We start from the raw sequence: 18447 nt of genomic DNA on the forward strand, positions 1-18447 counted from the left end.
TGGTTTCAGATTAGTTTCTCATTGGAATGCTGCATCTTTTTGTGCAGGAAACCAGAGACTGTTGTCACATTCCCTCAGCTTCGTCTGACTCTGCCCATCACTGTGTTGTGTTCCCACTCAGATGATGTCAGCTCCCAAAAATGGCTGATGGCAGCTCTCGCTGCACTGATACAATGTAGGCCAGATGATGTCAAACACTAGAAGCGTGCAAAAGACACTGATGTGTTACATCTTACATATTTTTATCCACTTTGTGTTCTGAGTTGTTTGTGTTATGCTTTGTGCTTCTGTTTCTGAGCTGCAGCCTGTCTTGTCCTGGCTGGATACTAACATCCTGTCTGTCTGTGACTACAGACCTACTCTGGCCTCTTCTGCGTGGTCATCAACCCGTACAAGAACCTGCCCATCTACTCGGAGAACATCATCGAGATGTACAAAGGGAAGAAGAGGCACGAGATGCCTCCACACATCTACGCCATTTCGGAGTCGGCATACCGCTGCATGCTTCAAGGTAGGACAGACAGCCGTGCTCCTGAAACTGATGTTTCATCTTACTTTTGTTGTCGTTCTTGGTCTTCACCGACACGCTTGTAAATGTTTAATGTGCCAGGAGTTTCAGTGCTGCTTAGTGGAATTATAGAATTAAAAACAAGGAATGACTCAGTTGTCAGTTGCTGTCGTCCACAGCGATGTACAAGCACGTCTGGGATAAAGGACCCCGCTCCCCTGGATCAGCTTTTTAGGATGTTTTTACTCTTGATTTGGAAAAAGTGTGGATTTTGTTTAAACTGGAAACTGAGACGGGTTGTCTTTGCACGTTGCTCTCTCCTGGTCCGGAGTTCAGCTCAGGTTTGGCTGCATAGTCCAGGAGATTAGTGTGTGAAGGTGTGTGAAAGCTGACGAGGTCGGCGAGGCTGTGACTTCACTGATAATGTTTGACAGGTTTTCCAGCTGTGTCACCGTTGTCTGGAGCACTAAACACCAGGCAGAGGATCTGGGGCGAAGGTGCATTGTTTATACTAATCTTGTTCTGAATATTACTGGCACGTTGTTATGCTGGGCTTGTATAACTTTCTGGCTCTGTTTCCCAATTATTCCTCCAAACCATGAACTAATTTGTTTTGTGAACAGCTCTAGCTTGTTTCCCAGCCAGCGGGTTCGGCTCATACTGGTGCCATGATGGATTTATTTTGGTCAGTTTGAGAACATTTCTAAATGATCAATTCAGGATATTACAGTTCATCGGCTTCACCACTGGCAACCTGTAGTCCCAGTAGAGAAGCACGACAGTCAAGCCAAGTCAAATTTTATTTGTATCACCAATCACAAATCCTCCTCAAGGGGCTTTACAGTCAGACCGGCATACCTTCTGTATTGGATCAGGAAAAACTCCCCAAAACCTCTGAATAGGTAAAAAATGGCAGAAAGCTCAGGAAGATCAGCAGAAGAGGGATCTCTCTATTGTGACTCAGAATGAACATGTATGAGGAACATGAGCCAGGTGTGACAGCCTCACTCTGTGTGGGACATAAAATAACACGGTACAAGTAGCGTGGGTGGTCGGAGGCTGCTCTGTTACTGCTGACGCTTTGTGACAGAGGGATTTATAGGTAGGCACAGTGAGGGGACCTGTTCGGCCTGCACCGGCTTGTCATTAACCGGCCCCGCAGCTGGTCCTGTACAGTTGTCTTTACCCTGTACACACACTTGCCATGCGCTACAGCTGCTATACACTCAGACCTCCTTGCACTTTATGGAGATTCTGGCCCAGAGGAAAGAAAAGTCTTAAAGATGACCTCAGCTTTGTCTGGATTGTTTCTCTTAGAGGAACGTAAACTTGTGTTAACGCCTGTGCTTACTGCTGAACTGCAGCTCCTCAGAAGTCATGCCTTCCTGTCTCACAGCGGTGCTGGTCCCAGTGGGCAGGCCAGCAGGGCTGCAGCACTTTGCTCATTAAAATCACACGTGCACTTTGACTTTTAGTTTCTTTGTATCCTAAGCGGTTATTTTTGAGTGCTGCACATCCTCCACATTTCTTTTTTTTCTCCAGTTTCAGGGGTCATTTCACCTAAACTGATCTTATCCTTTCTCCGCACATCTCCTAAGGTGAGAGACAGGACCTTCATGGATTTGTACAACTTGGTCTGCACATTGTCGTGTGCGTATTCATGAATTTTGATTGTGTTTGCAAAGTAAAGACCCACAGGACAGCGGACTGGGAGCCACTTTGTTTTTGAATCTCTGGTGTAGAAGAACCGCTGGGTTAAGCAAAACCTTTACCTCAGTCTGTCAGTGTTTGGACGGCCAGGTGGTGAGTGGAAGGATCGGAGGAAAGGACATGTCATAGCTTTACTGCTCATTTCCTGTCTCCTCGCATCTTTACTTGCATCTTACGTGCATGGAAACATGAGTGCATTCTAGCCGACCTGCTTAGCTGTAAAGCTCCAGAGTTTCAGTGTCCGACCAATGTGTTGCCCTCAGGATCTCTGGATCTCCACACAGCTGAGACTTTGACCGGAGCGGTCCCTGAGCACGGACCATTGGTTTTTACAGATTGGTTCAGGACTGTGTAAAGATGAGAGCCCAACATTCTGGGAAAACACTGTATATATGTGAGGTATTACATGTGGCTAATGCACCTTCTAAAGTCACTTTATTTGTTTCCTCTTATTGTTGCACATGCCATGTGTTCCACAGTCTAAATATACCTTCATGCTTGGAGCCCTCTCCTGTGATCCTGTTATCACTGTGCAGGATGTTTGTGTGGAAATAGGACACCTCTCTTGTGCTGCCATTCTTTGCTCTCACCCCCCTCTGTCTGTCAGAACTTTACTTACCAGTTTGTTCAGTCCTCTCCTTTCTTTCTTTCAACCAGAATTTTCTGGCTTGGAAGACACTGAAGAGGGAAGTTCCCCACAGCCTAGAAGACACTTCAGGCGCCTTTCACTTAACATGAAATGTACAAACCGCAGCTGTGCTGGAAGCTTTACGGTGCCGTGGTACGCTTTCTTCCTTTCTTCTCATCCTTTGATCAAGAAACACAGGAAGACCAGAGCGTGGTGGCCCGTGTACCTTCTCATCACTGCTCCACGTCAGGATATAGTCGCCATGGTTCAGCCTCTGGTTAACTGGCAGTGACTGGGCTCATTGCGGGCAGATGTCCACGCTCCTTGCACTCGGGTGGCAGCTGCACTGCAGCTCACCTTGTTTTTGTTAGCTTCCTAGTGCCATTCAGATGGATGCACGTTGCAGACACTCGGTGAACGGCTGTGTGTTGCACTTTACTGGAGATGGGTAAATGTAAAAGTAGACCACAACGTCGCAGACACTCTGTAAACGGCTGTGTGTTGCACTTTACTGGAGACACAGAGTACAAATCTCACCTTTATGTGGCCTGTCCTAGATGGGTAAACGTAAAAGTAGACCACAATGTTTGAAAACGTTTTGCACAAAGGGGTTGCAGTACTGAGCAAATCGCTGTTTGGTACACCAAAATGAGGAGGAGAAGACGACAAACTATCAGCTTGGGGCTGCCACCTATTGTAATGTGCACTGGCTGACACAAAATAAAATATACTAAAAGCAAAGGTTCGACTAGAAGAGTCTCAGTCGACTGACGGGTCTTCTGACTGTTTATTCAACTACTATGGGCCAGCCCTGTTTCACAGAACACAACACATTTGATGTTGTTTTGGATTCTTTTGACCCTCTTCACGTTCGATGGGGCCAGCACAGACAGTTCATGTGACTTCTGAGATAAATTCCCAGAGTTAAGTAAAAATATAAGTTCAGATATCGGAGAAGGTCCTACAGAGAGAGCTATGTTATGAAGTTTGTTTCCAGTAACAGTGATGAGGAGGCTACAGTTACTCTGAGATATGGGGAATCTCTTATCCAGCAGAGCAGAGAAAGGGATGTATGAGGTAATACAACAGACAGAGAAGTGGAAAATGTCTTGGAACAGAGGGCTGAGAGGGAGGGCCATGCTGGAAGAGAAGAGGTCATTTTGAAAGGGGATCCTGGCAAACAGGTCGCGCTGGGATAAATGAGGGCAGATGTGACTCTGCAGACACATTCAGCGGGATTGGTGGAAGAAGTTTCAGAAAAAGAGAACAGGACAAAAATGGAAAAAGCAAAGAAGTTTGAAAAGCAGAGAAAGAGGGAGCCAGGCAAAAGCAGGAGGGGGCAGAGGAGACAGAGTTATGGGGGAGCGAAGCAGAGGCTACCGGGGGAAGGCAGAGGGGGGCGCGCACAATGTGCCCCGGGGCTTTGGGCAACGTGAAGGGGGCTGGGACCAGGGTTCTGTGTGGGGGGGGTGCAGACGGGAAGGCCCAGAGCAACACAGCTCTTCAGTGGGACATGAGGCCTCTGGTCGGGGCAGTGAGGGCTGGTGGAGGGTGCACCCAAGGCCTGAGTGACAGGACAGGTGTGGAGGCTCAGCATGTGTGTGTCAGGGACCTTTTCCTGGTCCTCGACAGGACTGTCGGTACCCGATACACGTCGGAGAGATGGCTTTGAGACAAATGAGGAAGCCTGCTTAAACAGCAGGCAACACACGGTGTCCTACAGCTTTAACAGCAGGCAGCTGTGGAGTTCATGCAGGATAAAATCATATTTCTGTTTGGGGTTCATACATTCGTGGTGATTTATGGCCATGCTCCTTCCCACATGTACACATTTTTTCCTACCTAACCTGGATGTGGTGATGATTAGGAAGGGCTGCTGTGTGTCGTTACACACACAATATGTATACGACTGGTTTATGGAAAGAAACCCGAACGTCGCCTTTTTAAAACTCTCCTCAGTTGATACACTTTTAGATGAGCTGATGAACTTCACAGGCTTAAATGACTAAGTAGGAAGGAAGCTGTTTCACCTGCCTTCCTCATGCAGGCTGTAGTTTTGTGTTTATTTCTACATATAAATGTAACAATTTGGCGTATCCAGGTTAGTCCACCTGTTTATAAGCTGGTCTGCTTGACTTTGTGTTGTCAGCGCGCTCGGCTGCCACATGGTGTGTGTCTGTGCACTGAGAGGTCGTGGGGCCATGATTTAAGGTAGAGCTGCTGTCATGTATGAGCCTCGTTCTCGGAGGACATTGAGAGACATGTAGCAGATAGTGTTACCTGACCCATGTGACCCGCTGCTCTCTTGCTAACACCCATAAGCCCACTGCAGGCCCGGGGGTAATGCAGGTATCTGATTGGTTGTTAGATCCACTCAGTCACTCTAAGCTGGATGTATTCATCTGGAAACGCATCCAGGACTGTAAATCATATCTGGTGTTTATTTCTGATGGCGTTTCACTTGGATTCTTCAGATAGTTTTGAATGTTTGCTTCATCTCTACTTGTCACTGCTGTAGTGATTTGGTTTAGTCATACAAACAAACCTCGTCTCTTTTTCAGATTATTCTGTTATTTCACTGTTTCAGTCATGCACAGTTTGCCCCTGTGGTTGGACCTCTGCTCCCCCTCGTGTCCCAGGATTCCTGTGGGGCTTGGCAGCGTGATTTTAAAGGTGCAAGTGTAAACACACAAACACGGCCTTGTCCTGTTTGACTGCGGCAGGCCTAGCTGTGACAAAGACCCACTGTGGACCAAACAAGCCACCGCCGGCTGCCATCTGCAGTCGATTACATTGCCAGATTCTTTCTGCCATATCTACCACAGCTGCTTTTGCTCCCCTATCATTGGCACGAAGGCCCCACCCAGCAGCGCTAATTTTACACTCTGTAGACAAGCTGCTGTGCTGCATGTGTAAGGCCTGTAGTGCAGCTTGAGATAACCACTGTCTTGTACGTAATTAGGGGATAATACCTGGCGTTTAGAATCAACAGCACTGATAATGTGAATTACAGGCCTGGAGAATGATGGGATATGAGGAGTTGTGATGGCAGCAGGCGTTGTGGGAGTCGCCCACGATGCTTCACAGGAGCTGGAAAGTAGAAATTGAGAGAGGAGTGCTGATGCTTTGTCTTTATTTCAGTGCTTGCATTGAAAGGAGGAGGAGGTCGTATGTTTGAACAGCTCACTGTGCACTTCTGTGCTGCACCTACTGCTCTCACTCTGGACCTTAGCACATCACACTGTGGAGGAGTGAAAACATTCCTGAGCTCACATGAACTCATTTCATTACTTTTGGTCTTCTGACAAAGGCTCCGATTTATTTTTTGGGTCCTTGGCTGTGAAAAGATCAACTGAACCCAGAAGAAAAGTAGAAGCACTGAAACAGCAACAAAACTGAAATTCAGACTCGGTTAATAATGTTTTAACAGGCTTTTGATAGTTGGAGACAAAAGGTGATCCTTTATTTGGAGCAACCTTTGCTATGATTAAAGTTTGTTTGTCCAGGTTAATGAACAGCGGTCTGAGGAGTGGAGGTCTATCAGAAGCAGAGAACAGACCCCGCACCTCTTTGCTATGTAGGCAACGAGAACATGTTCTTCTGTTTTGTCTTCTTTGATTTATTTATGTTTTGGTCACTACAGACACACAACATTTAAGCTTTGAGCTGCTCTCTTCACCGGTCATTAAGGAAATGTTTTTATTCCAGGACCTCCTCTCCCCACACTGACACGGGTCTGTCACCAAGTCATATTCTGGGACCTCAAATTAAGCACTGCTGGTCAGTCTGTGGGCGGCACAGCAGTGTGCTGTTGCCTCACAGCAGGAAGGTTCTGGGTTCGAGCCCCAACCGACCCGGGGCCTTTCTGTGCGGCGTCTCCACACGTCTTGTTGTGTCCAACCAACAGACCCACAGAGACTCAGCTGATTCTCATGTCTGACAAAGAAAAGCATCAGCTCCTCACATTAAAGAAGGTGGAACCAGAACATGTCGGTGACTGTTGCTTCTAAATAGCTGAGGGTCATTTTCTACCAGTGAGTCTGTGAATAAAAAATGTGTGGTGTTCACTTTATTCTAGTTTTTCCTTTGTCCCCCCATCTGTATCTGCAGCACAGACATGAACTACAGCTATTACAGTGGCATACAGACAGTCTTCTAGTCAGCCCTAGGATGTTTGCCACCAGTCTCACACCTCTCCATGGGCAACACGTGGGACCTGGTTCTCTACACCTCTCTCTCCATCTGTTGCTTTGTCTGTCTCCGTACCCCTCTCTTTTCCCTTTTCTCATTTCACCCCTGCGTCTGAAGAATTTGAAAAATGTGCTTTATGGGACCTGAAAAAGGAAAGGCGTCCAAAAGCCTGTCTGAATGAGTACGGCTCAGACAGTATAACACGAGCCTGCGGGGCACGGACCTCAGAAAATGAATTTACCACACAAGAGACTTTATGTTCCATATGTGTGAGACACTCGTCCTAAATCTAATTTTTACCCTGATAACTTCCTCTACAAACATCATCGGCATCAACTTGCAGTCAAAACATTAAGTATTCAAACTAGAACAAGAGCAATTAATATTTCCTATATGTATAAGTAAGAATTTCATTGTACAGGGAAACACGTTTCCTAACTGTGCATATGACAAACACTTGGATTTGACCAAATATGTTAAAATCCTGTGATACCATCCTGTGAGGAAATGGTGCTTGACTGTACTGACTCTACGATTAAAGGAACAGGCGAGTTCAACATTATAGAAAATGCTTTAATTTGCTGTCTGGTGGAGAGCTAGATGATAAGATCCATAACACCACAGGGGTTGCCACAGCAAATTGTCACACTGACGATTTGCAAGTTGACATTTGGCACATGTTTTCTGCTGGATGCCCTTCCTGACGCAACCCTGACTCGAATCCGGGCCGCAGCGGCGAGAGTGCTGCACCGTAACCACTAGCCTACCAGGGACGGCTCAACACCTTGTATCGTGTACGACATGTTAACTTAGCTGAGCACAAAGCTGGACGCTCAACACTGGACATAGGGAAACAGTTAGCCTGATGTTATCTGAAGACAACATAATAGTAATAATAATCACCTTTACTGGCCAAGTATGTTACACACAAGGAATTTGTTTCCGGTACTGAACCAAGGCAGCCATCTGCAGCGCCTACTCAACTGATGGCTCTAACCATCGGGGGCAACTTGGAGGTTCAGTGTCTTGCCCAAGGACACTTCGACACGTGGACTGGAGGGCCGAGATTCGAACCTCCAGTAGGGAGACGGCTGCTCTACCCACTGAACCAATCAGTAAATTATTTTCTTCTTCTTTGCTGCAGCTCCTCTAGTCTCCTCCTCCATGTAGAGCAATACATTGTGCATCCCAGTTCGCTGCTCGAAAAACTAGTTAACATCTGCTAACCGCCCCCTCGAAAGCTTTTTGGTTGCCTAGCAACTGAACTGGCACCCAACATGTGCGCAGGTCACATGTGTGCACCCTCCCCTGTGCTGCGCCCAACCCAACCCCTGCGTCCTATCTGAAAGGCCTTTAGAGTGTTAGAAATTAACCCAATTCTCGTGTTGGAAGCACGAGAAGTGAGGACAGGAGAGGGCTGTTTAAAATCAACAGAAAGTTTACTGAAAGTCTGATCACAGGAAAGTCTTTACAGCGCTGGATTCAGAGAGCCAGAGCTCCCACAGGAGATCTGACTTCTGAACCATGAATTATGTTTTAACAATACATTTATCTTCTTGGGCTGCTCCGCCCTCGATAGAGGTACTATACTCAACACTTTGTAATTCTATTGGTCATTTGGCGTGAGTAGGTTAACTCCTGTTAACTCCTGCCTGCTGAAATGTGATCAAAACCAGGTGTGTGTGTGTGTGTGTGTGTGTGTGTGTGTGTGTAATACAGACACTATGTCTACACAGAAGTTAAAGTAATCAATTTCTACTCCAGTATCACTTGACTCTCATCAATACAATTGGAAGATATATATTCAAGGAAAATAAATGTATTAAAGTAACCAAAGCTCAGTAGTTCTGGACAATCATCAATACAGTTTTAACATGTACAAGCAAGGAAAGTAAAGGTATGAAAAGTAACTAAGGGGAACTAAAGGTATGAGAGATGACAAAAGCTTATAAAGTAACTAGAGCCTCTAAGAGTCAAATCTTACAAGGTGAGTAGATGTGTGGCCATGACGTGTAAATTCCCAGAAGCCTCTGTAGTGTCGTTTACCCACTTGTTAGCCCCCGCCTTTTTAAGACGCATTAAAAATCATGAATGGGGTGTTTGCTAATGTATTTTATGTTGTAGAACAAAACAAAGTGGCCTTGTGTTAACCACAGGTCTGATTTCAGGCGTCTAACTAAAAGCACATTCAAAAGCCCGTTGAACTTGGAGCGATGGAACCAGAAGTGCAAAAATTCTGCTCTGGGTTTTAGGACTCACTGTTACGACGCACTGTGGGTTTGCTGACCATTTTTGACAACATGTCTTGATGTTGTCACAGAAAACAAAGACTTCACTAAATGAAAACACATGCGGAGAATGAGACGGAACATGGTTGAAGTTAGGACGCTCTAGGTGTGAATGATAACTGCTTCCTCTCCACCTTTTGAGCATGTGTTGGCCCTCTCTCCACCCCCCACACCTCACTCAGGTGGTCCCTGTCGTTTCAGAGAGGGTGGGGGTGCCCACCAGCCCACGATGAGTCTATTTCTGTCTGTGATCTCAGCTGCTGTTAACACTATCCTGAAACTGAATCAGAAGAGCTAAACATCCTCAGGATTTCATCTCCAAGTATGTGAGCGAGGGACTGGGTGTTATTTATAGCTGGAAAGCTCCTGTTTCTGTGCTCAGTGTCTTTTCTTTCCATCATGACTCCACTGTGCCGCTCAGTGATCTCTGTCTGCCGTTTCACCGTTCTCCTCCTCATTCCCCCATCTGGTCACTTCCCATCACACCCTTCTGTCTTCGTCTGGCCGGCCACGATCCTAAACTGTGCTGTGATCTTTCCTCTCCTGGGAACATCCTGTGACCCTGAGCAGGGGTTTAGTACCATCTCTCCCTGTTGATTCACTTGCTAATGGTGTGAAATTGATGCATCTCTCCAGCATATTCTGCAGGTTACTGATCAGCAGAGAGTGGAGCTGTATGATTTGATGAGACATGACCATGAAACATGTGACCTAGTATCTATTCAAACAGGCATAGCCTCCACATTTTGACCCCTCCACACCTGCCCCTCATTTCCCCTTGACGTCATGACGTCAACTCAATTGCACCACCTGCCTGCGCCTGTTCCACAGCCAAGAGGCCCCAGTGCTGGTTGGGGGAGACCGGGGGCATCTGAATTCCAGCACACAAACACAGTCAAGTCTTCCTGTAGTTGTGAGGACCCTCATTGATAGATGCATTCCCCAGTTTCTTCATTTTAACCATCACAGCTAACTGCCTAACCCTCCTAACCACAGCCTAGATCGGATTCTAACCTGGACCCTAAAGACAAGTCTGAACCTTCAAAGACCTTTTTTTTTTTTTTTTTTTTTTTTTTTTTTGACAAAGTCCTCACAACGATGGCATCGAAAAAATGACCATGAACGACCGAATACCAAACTAGCAGCTGCATCACGATGAATAATGCAGTCGAGCCGTATGTACAAAAATTACAGCCTGAGCTACAAGTCACAGTGTTTCTGAACACTGCAGTAGTAGATTTGGTCAAGTGCCCATTGCTGCTTGTTTTGCTCATTTCCAGCCATTTAATATTTAAACTTGGGTATCTCTAGATCAGCTTGGCAGCCCCCATAACTCTAAATGGTCTGTAATTCTTTCAGAATATTAACAGAGAGCCTCATCCTAAAAACGAGAGGGCAGTTTGTGACTGTGCACAACTCCTGTTGCCAGTGTTGTGTTGCAAGTGGACAGAACAGCATGCTCTGGTCACAGTGCAGCAGCAGGATGTGAAATACGTATAGTCACAAAACCAGGAGCAGTCGAAAAATTATGCTTTTACTATGGCACCGGTGGATGTCAGGTGAGCTCACATGAACGTGCAACTGCCTGTTTGCAAGACATGTATAAACTGAGTTACTTCTGTATAGAAATATTAGAACATGCGTTCACTGCATTTTTGAGCTTTGGGTCACGTCTAAGATGTGAATTCATCGTTGTAATATTGTAGATAAGTCAGAAAACAAAGAAAAGCGCTATGGGCTCTTTAAGGGATTAACTGCTCACATGTAACAGACAGCTTATTAGACAGAGACCGGCATTGTTGTGACACATCGGTCTTCTTATCCTTTAGCTTCACTTTAGAATTGTCGTTCACTCTGCTCAGGATTTGTGCTGCAACTAAATAATATTTATATAATCTATTCATCTGCAAGTAAATGTCTCGATTACTTGTTACGCCATCAGCAAACAGTTCAAAGGCCCATCACAGTGTTCAAGATGGCATCATCAAATGTCTTGTTTTTCCCAAATTCTAAAAATATTCAATTTTCTATATTATATACAACGAAAGGCAGCAAAGTTTCATATGTAGGATGCGTAAACAAGTTTATGTGCAGATTGTCATTAAGAAATGATGGGAACTCAACATGTTTTGCGTTACTACTGTTGTGTCACCCGCGTTCTGCGGGAAAGCGGAAGTACGCTGACCCGTCTTCCGGTTTGGTCACGTGACGTTCTGCATAACCCCTATTGTTGCTGCTCTAGACTAGTCCTACCAGCTATAATCTTGGCCTGTCCTGCTTTGATTTGGACCTTTTTGTGTTCTGTTTTTTTTTTTTTTGTGAATCTTTCAGAATTACCTGATGACTTGAGTGCCCCTTTAACAATGAACCAAGTAGCTGTAGCTCTTCACATCGGTGCATGTTTGTTAGCTTTGTGACAGATCTCTCTTCCCAGCCTATAAAAAGGCCATTTAAGACCTTTTCAAACATGCAATGCAACTCTGAGCTTATCTGGACATTACTTGGATGAGCTGTATGTGAGAACACAGTTGGCCTGGATATTAAACACATTTTACCCCACCGGCTCCCTCACACGAAGTCTGTGTAATGTTCGAGTGAGCCCATGTCTGAATAGAGCAGCTTATTGTCCGGAGAAGTCACGTGGAGCTAGTGGGCCTGTTGATGACATTTCTCCATGCTACTGGTGTGAAACTGGAAGAATACAAAACATCCAGGAGTGATGAAGAACAGTCATTTACACAAAGCTGAGAGACGAACTGGAGAGACGACAAGATTCGGAAGTTTGACGCCAAAATCATCAGACAGATTCAACTGGCTACGTGACCACAGTTTCTGTGTCCTGTCCTGCCTGCTGCACTCTCTACCCAGACACCCCCCTCATATAAACCAAATGGTGTAGCCTGTTTCCAGCAGGTGAGAATGTTTCTGACACAGACAGTCTCCTGTTGTGCGTGAGAAAGCGGCTTTATAGACCCCAAATGTACAGGAAATGAAGCCTGCACTCATGCAGGCACCTCTAGCTCTGTTCTGCTGGGGGATCGCGCCTTCTCCATCTGTTTATCTTAGCATATTACTCTCCTTCAGCTCTCTGCTTAGCTGCTTAATTTGCAGCTTATCATAATGGCTCAGAAGCCTGGAAGTGACAGTTATACAGTGCAGATACTGCAGACCACTTTCCAGATCACACAGACTGTTTGCTACTTCCACTGTCTGGGAATGTGAGTGAGCTTCACACACACACACACACACACACACACACACACATTTGTTTCTATGACTGTAAGTAGCTCTGGAGTCTCTCTGTGTTTTTACTTTATGAGTAAGCAAGCTGTGATTTTTATATTATCTTTGCACTAATGCAGTCCCCATATCCTACCAGGAGGCTGTGTGTGCGCACCAGTGTGTGTGCGCACCAGTGTGTGTGCGCACCAGTGTGTGTGCCCACCAGTGTGTGTGCGGCTGTGAGTAGCCCTTGACAAATATAACAGTAATTAATGAGGGAGCAGCTCACTGGCGATCACTTAGGATTTCTTATGTGTGTGAAGTGGTTGCCATGGTGCTTGGATTTCCGCTGTGTTTTACGACTTCTTTTCTGAAGCAAATTGTGAGAGTCAGAGCTGCAATGTGGAAAAAATGTACTTGCAAAGACCCCAGAAGGTTTAAAACCATGTTTTCAAGCCAACTGTTCTATTATAGCTGCATGTTCCTGATTGGAAAGTTGTGCTTTTGCTTTTTTAAAATCTGCAACACACTGTTAGAATAAGTGTTGGTTCCTCTGTAGATGATAGAGTCAGCACCGGAGGAGCCAGGACTGGTGTCAGCATTTCCTCTTTGTCATCTTTGCCAGCGTTATCACAAGTATGAGACTAATGAGAATAAGTGTGGATGTAATCATGCAGCTGGCTGAGCCACATGCAAAGAGTTAACATTAGCACAGTTTACTACAATTAGAAACACAATTTGAGGGAGAAGGCCGCCTACCAAGAGTCGGGGTCTGTTGGAGGTTTCTTCCTGTCACCGAGTGCTGCTCAGGGGGAGTTGTTGGGGTTTTTCCTCTAATAATAGTAGGGTGTAGACCTGACTTTGTAAAGTGTCCTGAGATGACTTGTGTTGTGATTTGGTGCTATACAAATACAATTGAATTGAATTAAATTGAATGGCAGTGTACTGTTGCCACCAAAGGTGATTCCTGTGCATACTATAAAATATTACCCAGCTGGTGCCACTGAGGACTTTTGACAATAAATGAAGGCAGACATCCTCTCTGCACCAAAAATGTTTTTGTACACCACGGTTTGGTTTCAGTTGTGGATGTGGAGAATGGTTTGGTGGTTGAGGTTAGGAGCCCTCTGACCTTTTCAGCTCAGGGCCCTAATTGGAAATGTTGTTAAACTCTTGGACTGTGGCCAATTAACACATAGGAAAAAAGAACTACAGGTATTTTGGGTTCAGACTACACGGTTTGAGCCCGGTATCGGCCAAACAGTCGTAGGGCGTCATGACTGAACAACCGATTGTTACAGCGTGTGACCATCTCATCATGTGACCTCTGCCCGGCATGGTGACTGTCCATCATTTAAAGTTAACCCATCTTGACCCCAATAACTTCAGATCACTTAGTTTAGATTACTGATTTCCTACTTCCCAGCAGTTTACAGTAGGTTGCATGTGCAACAAGAACAATGAACTGAGCTACAGTCTGGTGGTATTGAGGCTGTACAAGGTTAAATGAGGTCGATAATGAGGGGTTATGGTCATGATTGGGGCTTTTGTAGAGGCATGGGGGGGGGGGGGGGTCGGGGTAGGGGAAAAAAGGAAGAATGAGGGTCTGTTTAATCCTCATGGGGGATAAATTATTAGCGACAAAGGGGACCCTGCAGGGCGAGATGGCCCCCTCTCCTGCCATGGGAGTACAAAGTGAAATTTGTGAGTATTCTTATGTACAGCAGTGAAAACGTGGTGTTTCCCTTTCAGTTTGTTTTCATATAAGTGACAACTTCAGAGAAGTGTCACTGCAGAGCTTTCTACAAGCCAAAGCTGAGTGTTGTGTGCAGGCGTCTCACCCCCCAGTGAACTGCAGGATGACACAGCAGCACCGATCGGGCTCCGAACTGCCTTTTCCTGTGCTGTCATTTAAATTCAAGCTGTGATCTAACCTAGAGCTTGATGAATAAACTGGCTAACTTATTCCCATCTCACACTGGCATTAACTAAAGATTGGCTCTGAGATATTACAGCGCAAATAAGTAAAGCCGCTAAAAGTTCCCACGACAATCTGAGTAAATTAAAAACATCTGTTTGTATGGGAAAGCAATTTTGTCTCCAGTCAGTTCTCACTTTTAAGTCGTCTGAGTAATCTGGCTTTTCACTGTTCATGGGGGAAAGAGAAACGAGCGCAGCAGAGAGAAAAGGGAAACACAAAGGGGGTTGGATTTAGTGAGGCAATAATGAGCTAATGGACGGTTCAGACCAGGTTCAGTGTGAATGGTCCACCTATGCCCAGCCAGCACGGCATCCTGGGTAAATATGACCCAGCTCAGACAGCGCAGCTCACACTGGACTGGTTAAAGTGAATTTTACAAAACAAAACCAGTTAAAGTGTGAACGAGGTCTTTATTGTGTGTGTGTGTGTGTGTTGTGTGTTCAAATGAAAACCACCATGATCATGCATAAGCAAACCCAGTTTGTGGGGTATTATTTCACTGGTAAAGTATTAAATGTACTTGACTATGAAAAAAAATCTTTACTTTTGTGTCATTGTGTTTAAAAAGGACAAATCATTAAATGCTGCCAAGGAAAATGAGATCAAGTTCCCTCTAAGTCTTAATGCCATTCAGAAGTCGACAACAAAACCATGTGTTTGACGGAAGAGCACAGAACTGTGTGAAACCTGTAGCTACAGAGGAACGTGAGATAAGAGCAGTGACCGTCTGCCTGGGGTGTAGCTGAGAGCCTGATGGATGTTGGCAGAGCAATATGAGGTCAGATGAGAAGTGTAAAGAGGGCACGACAGGTACGCTGGGTAAATAGATGTCTGATGAGCAGAAAATGGAGTGAGTGTGGTTCTAATGGAGGTCCAGAGTGTGTGTGTGTAGCCTACATCCAGCCTCACTAAAAGACTGGACAGCAGGCTGCGCAGGAGCCAGTCAGGTTCCTACTGTGGTGTTTGTCTATCGAGCCACTGTGTCTGTTCCTGCCGCTGCCACAGGGACAAAGCGTAGTTCCTGTGTACCAGAGGTTTTTATCAGGAGACCCTGTCATGCTGTGTTTACTGAGGAGCCAAAGCAGCACCTGAGGTCACTATATGGGAATTTGACCTCAGATGTGATGCACCTTTTAAAGCCAGGCGCAGTCTGTAACGGGTTTATTCCTCATCTGTTGCCGATTGCAGTCAGGTACTAATTTCAGCAGCATGAGGTCACACATGCAAACTGCTTCTCTGTTTAATCCTTTAGAGCTGAGCTGATGTTGCTCAGAGGCTGTATTTGGTTTTCATAATCATAGCAGGTTACGCTGCGTGCCCCAGTCCGGTGACACGTGGGTCCTCGTGCATCTGATGAGCATCAGGTTTATGTTGATACAGACAGGAAGAGTAATCAGACTTTGACCCGTATGTCATCCAGGGAGGCAGCATCACTTCAGGTGTGCAACATTTTGTCTTCCCCATACGTTTAATTTGTGCATGTTTGTGCTCCAGTTCATCTGCATTACAGTTGCATTCTTCATCTTTTACTGAGGAAAACAAACAGACTTTCACTAATGACACAAGGTCTCCAGATGCACACACCCGTGACCACCCTTACCCTAAATCTAATGTTAGCCTGAACCCTAAGACCAGGTCTTAACAGCCCTTTGAAGCTGTGACAGCGTGTCCTCACACCTAAAGGTTGTTCGTCTACACAGCCACAGAAAGACATATGCACGAGGGAAGTTCACAGTTCAGTGCAAGACCAAAAGGTCACCTTATCTGGTGAAAGACAACATCATAAAAAGCGTCTGAGCTGCCTATGAAAACTGACCCACGTCAACAAGGTGTGAGTTCACGGCTTGTAAGAGGATGATTTGTCATTCTGAGACGAGACACAGCGCAACGTGGATGGTTATTAGAGAAATACCAGTGTGACCCCATGGGGCCCGCTGGGCCCAGCACGCATCCCTGGTGAACAAAGTCAACGTGTGCTCTTACGGGCCAGTGGAGGTGATAAAGCTCTGTCCACAAAGAGCCTCTTTTCATATTTTCCTTACTGGAGTTTAGAGCAGTTGCGATTTCAGCCCAAGCATTTTCAACTGCATTCCTGTCTGAATGAAGAGGCGACAAAGTATCGTAAATATGTCTGTACATACCGCCATGTTCAGCTTCATCAGGTCCCCCATGATTGTTCTGAAAGGGGTTTTAACCCCACATAAGGGGTCATCCTTCTCTTGTTGTTTTACGATACAGCGCCTCTAGTGGCCAAGCTAGAATTTGCAACTCATGCTCTCATCGCATTAAGATTTTTGAGAACGTCACGACGTGTCAAATCGATCTTGCGTAGCTTGTACAACACTTGGTATGACTGACTTTTATTGTTATGGCTTCATGGTTTACATTGTTTCTAGTGAAAGAGACTATTGTGTGTGTGTGATTCTGAGTCTGTGCCTGTTTCTATCTAGTAGTGTGAATTTCCCCGTTGTGGGACTAATAAAGGCTCATCTCATCGTCTTATCTTTCCTAAGAAGTCTCTGTTGTTCACTTGACACTGGGTTTTCCTGGCCTTCCCATGTGTATCTGTGACGTGCATGTTGTTTACCAGTCTAGAGTTTTTGGTGGCTGATAGGCAGATGGGTCACCTCTCGGATCTGGTCTTTGTAGTCTGCAGCAAGATCTTCAAGGTTGAGAGGTTACACACTTGAGCAGGCACCAGCTAATCCTGTCACCTTTGGTCTGAGTTCCTCTGTGATGAAAGGTGTGGGAGCGTTTGTCAGCGCTGTGTGTATCAGCTTCACACAGCAGGGCTCTGCAGGCCTGTCTGGATGCAGGAGGCTGAGGAGTGACCGTTCTGTCACTGGAGCGATATATCACTGTGTCCTTTTACTCCTGGGGAAAAAAGACAAATGATCAATATAGCCTTCCTCAACATAGCTCTGGTATTTGCAGAATGAGGCAGAAAGAATTGCACTGTGTTTTACTGTGTTAGGGTCCAGCAGCTTGTCATGTTTCTACCTGTAAAGAAGGTTAAAACCAGGTTGGAGAGATGCTGACTGTGTCTTTCTGTTTTCTCTGGACAGATCGTGAGGACCAATCGATCCTTTGCACGTGAGTACTGCAACTCTTTCCTCTCCTGAGGTCATTTCTCTGTCAGGACACACAGTTCTTTAAGGTGGTTCAGCTGATAGAGCAGCCTGATGGGCTAGAAAATTAAACTGTCTGAAGATGATGATTATATAGCTCCATGTTCACGGGGTTATCTTATATAAAGTCTCACTTCTTGTTTTCAGAATGATTTAATATGTAGCCGTGAGGGAGGTGAACAGAAGCACGGTAACGTTACAGTAACAACGAGACCACTTTTTAAGGACCACAGCTCCTGCATCACCCTGTTTTCTGGTCATTTTGTCCTAGTGAACCAACTCTTCTCCCTTCATCTTTCTCTCCTCTTGAGTCAACTGGCCTGCTCTCATCATCCAGTTGTGTTTTATTTAAAGACTGGGCTCAAATAGCTCCTTGCGGATGCTGGGTTGTGCAGCAGCTCTGCCCAGCACTGAGGGAGTTATGAGTGCGGTTTGGTGCCCTGCCTCCTTCTTCTATGGAACAGAGTAATTATGTGCCACACTCAGTGTAGCTTGGGTTGAGGCTGCCAATGAGCAGAAAAGAGCTGTTGCATAATCTGACCTAAATTCTGAGAACTACGCCCCCTGTTGGTGGCTCTGGGCCCAGTGTGACCCCCACTGTGGTCACCCAGGTTGTAGATGCTGCTCCCTCACTGGAACAATGTTTTTAATTTAAAAGACATCACTTGGAAGTGTACACCTATACATACAGGTTTTGGTGATAATGTTCCATCAGCACAAAGCATCTTCAAATAAAATCTAGTAAAAATGGAAGATAAATGTTAGACCATATGTGTGGTAAAACAGACCGT

General features: G+C 45.6%; 1 protein-coding gene across 1 annotated transcript in view; it reads left to right on the forward strand.

The window, feature by feature from the left end:
• LOC109974654 (myosin-10-like) overlaps nt 1-18447 on the forward strand; it is a 56439-nt gene that overhangs the window by 6215 nt on the left and 31777 nt on the right. The window contains exons 3-4 of the mRNA XM_020624972.1: nt 355-511; nt 17594-17621. Of these exons, the coding sequence (XP_020480628.1) occupies nt 355-511; nt 17594-17621 (185 nt within the window). The remainder of the gene's footprint in view (nt 1-354; nt 512-17593; nt 17622-18447) is intronic.

The sequence above is a fragment of the Monopterus albus genome, unplaced genomic scaffold (genome assembly GCF_001952655.1).
Source record: "Monopterus albus unplaced genomic scaffold, M_albus_1.0 scaffold342.1, whole genome shotgun sequence".
Lineage (NCBI taxonomy): Eukaryota > Metazoa > Chordata > Actinopteri > Synbranchiformes > Synbranchidae > Monopterus > Monopterus albus.